Source organism: Heliconius melpomene, chromosome 17 (genome assembly GCF_056956725.1).
Source record: "Heliconius melpomene rosina isolate 202511_hmr_F chromosome 17, ASM5695672v1, whole genome shotgun sequence".
Classification (NCBI taxonomy): domain Eukaryota; kingdom Metazoa; phylum Arthropoda; class Insecta; order Lepidoptera; family Nymphalidae; genus Heliconius; species Heliconius melpomene.
In genome coordinates, this window is record NC_140405.1 from 13,449,067 (window position 1) to 13,451,560 (window position 2,494).

The 2,494-nt window shown below is 32.1% G+C and overlaps 1 protein-coding gene across 1 annotated transcript; it reads right to left on the reverse strand.

Moving 5' to 3' along the window:
- Nucleotides 1-388: 388 nt before the first annotated feature.
- On the reverse strand, nt 389-2,154 carry LOC146530435 (uncharacterized). The gene has a single exon (XM_085200479.1). The coding sequence runs from the start codon at nt 1,615-1,617 to the stop codon at nt 796-798; it is 822 nt and encodes a 273-aa protein (XP_085056605.1). The 5' UTR covers nt 1,618-2,154; the 3' UTR covers nt 389-795.
- Nucleotides 2,155-2,494: the final 340 nt, after the last annotated feature.

Consider the following 2,494-nt stretch of genomic DNA (forward strand, 5'->3'; position numbering starts at 1 on the left):
CAAGACTCTCGAATTTAATGTCCTGAAGATGCACCAGGGGTAGCATCGCGAACACGAGGATCCTGTAACAAATCGCTGCTTTAGGGATTCGCTTTAGTCGCGATTTTGCTATAGGGCCACGTTTCTTTTTAGTGTAAATATGTATGGGTAAATCGACAAGGACAGTGTCTTGTGTATATCTAATAAAATAAATAAATAAAATAAAATAAAATAAAATAAAAAGCCTTTTATTCCTCGCATCTTTAGTTAGTAGTTACATTATATAAAATAATAGTACAAGTTTTAGGTTTAGTGTTAGTATTGTAGTTAGTAAATATATTGTTAGTTTTTATTATTATTTTTTATTATTTTTTTTATGCATTTATTATACATAACCGTTTGTTTATTTATCTATTTATTACTATTTTACTAATTAATTTAATACTATTTGTTATTTTTATTTACTTAACTTTATTAATTTACTTATTTATTCTTTGTTTATTTATGTGTATATTTTTTTTTGTATGTATATATGATTTGATTTTTTGTAATATGCAAGAACCCCTGTGCAGGTGAAGGCCTCCTCCAAAGATGTCCAGTTTTCCATTGACTGACTTTTTGTGTCCAGTTCTTTCTTATTTATACTTGTTATTAGGATTTACTTTGTTAGGTTTTATTTTTAATAACTTTGGAGGGTTTTGGTCTTGATCTTCCACGGTGACCGGCCGGATTGGAAGAATTAATTTGTTAATTGGTATTTTTTTGTGTTATTTTTTTTTTTCCTGATTTTTCTATGTGGGGGGGGAGTGTTAATGCCTACAAGACGTTGTTTGTTTTTTCAAGCTTCTTTGAGGGGTAGTTTGCGTTTTTTCCACTAAGGAAGTTCAATAGACCCTGTTTTACTGGCCCCTCAGAAAGGCTGGACGATCTGTTTAAGTTACTTCTAGTCTTCTTTTTATTTAACTGTGTATTTGGTTCATTGTTTTGGCCACTTTCTGGTGAACTGGAAAGCATTCTTTTGGTTTTGGTTTGGGAATTCAGGTTTCTGTTAAGAATCTTTAACTTATCGTAGACAATGATCGCTGAGTTTCCTTTTTCTTTTTCAATCTTCACTTGCTCTTGTAATTCTTTCCGTTTCTTTAAGATATGCTCTGGGTAATCTTCTTTTATATAGTATGTAGTATTTTTAAGTTCTTTTTTCTGTTTTAGTATATTTATTTTAATCCCCAGTGTTAACAGTGTTATTTTTATTGGTCTAGGTCTATCTCCTTTTTTGCCTATCCTTCTAGCTTCCTGTATGTCCCTCTGATCAACTTTTACGTTTAAGTACTTATTAATAAAACTAGTTAAGATGTTTTCCAAGTTTGAGTATGATGATTCAGTTTCTTCCAGACCGAATAAAATTATATTTCTCTGTCTACATTGTTTTTCCAAGAAATATAACCTCTTTTCTTGACTATCCAGCTTAGCTTTGAGGTTCTCGTACTTTTCTTCCCAACATTTAAATTTCTCGTCTAGTATGCTATCAATATTTTGTGTAATTTGCTCTGTTACTTTTTCTCCGTTTTTTAAAATCATTGTTTTCTGTTCGTCTAGTTCATTCTGAATTTTCCGTAAAGCACTTAAGACTTCTTCCATGTTTATTTTTTTCTTAATTTGAGAATTGAGAGTAATAAAATATCATATAATGTATTAATGTGTTGTCTTCTGTCTAGTAGCGACCTCTTGTGGCTCGATTTCAAACTGGTAATCCAATAACAAACTTAATCATTGAGTCGTAAACTTGTTTTTTGTTGCTTCCAAGAGATGGCGTTAGTTACGTAAATGAGTTGCTTATTTTGCAATTTTTACCAAAGTTTCTTTATATATTTATGTTTTTGCTTTTTTCACCCACAAAATCTATAATTAGTTTACACTAGTCGCAGTTTCACGAGTTTGGTCACTTTAGACGTCGTATTTTTTGAAAATGCCATAAAAGAAATCACACTAACGGTCTGTTTTTTGTTTTCACAATAAAACGTCTTTCACTGATTATTTGTCCGTATCCACAACATATGTCGTGTATCTTGGTATCTTCCAACAGTTGTCTTCTTTTCACTGACTATGAACTCTTATTTAATTTTTAAAACGTAAAATAATACAGAGAACGATGCTAACCGTGGCTCAGTGGCGCCCCTCCTCTGGAATGGTTAAGAATACTGTGTATATCTAGGGGCTGTTTTTTGTCTTTCAGCTAATGGATTCTTTACAAAGATCTGTTGATCGGGTGCATATTCTGTCTCAGGTTCGCGTGTATTATTTCTATTTTGGATAAGGGTCGTTCGGTCACTAAGGGATGATTGATTAATGATGTCGTACACTTTTTTCATCCGCTCTTTATGTGTCTGTAAGTATTGTTGTAGCATTTGTTGAGTGAGGTCAACTTCAAGGCAATCTCGGGGGTCAAAATGTCCATTTAGTAAATCAAAAGGTCTACATCTCGTAAAACTGTGTATGGAACTATTGTAGGCTATTA

Excerpts from the sequence above, each read along its gene's own strand:
- LOC146530435 (XM_085200479.1), bottom strand. The coding sequence starts at position 1,617 with ATGGAAGAAGTCTTAAGTGCTTTACGGAAAATTCAGAATGAACTAGAC.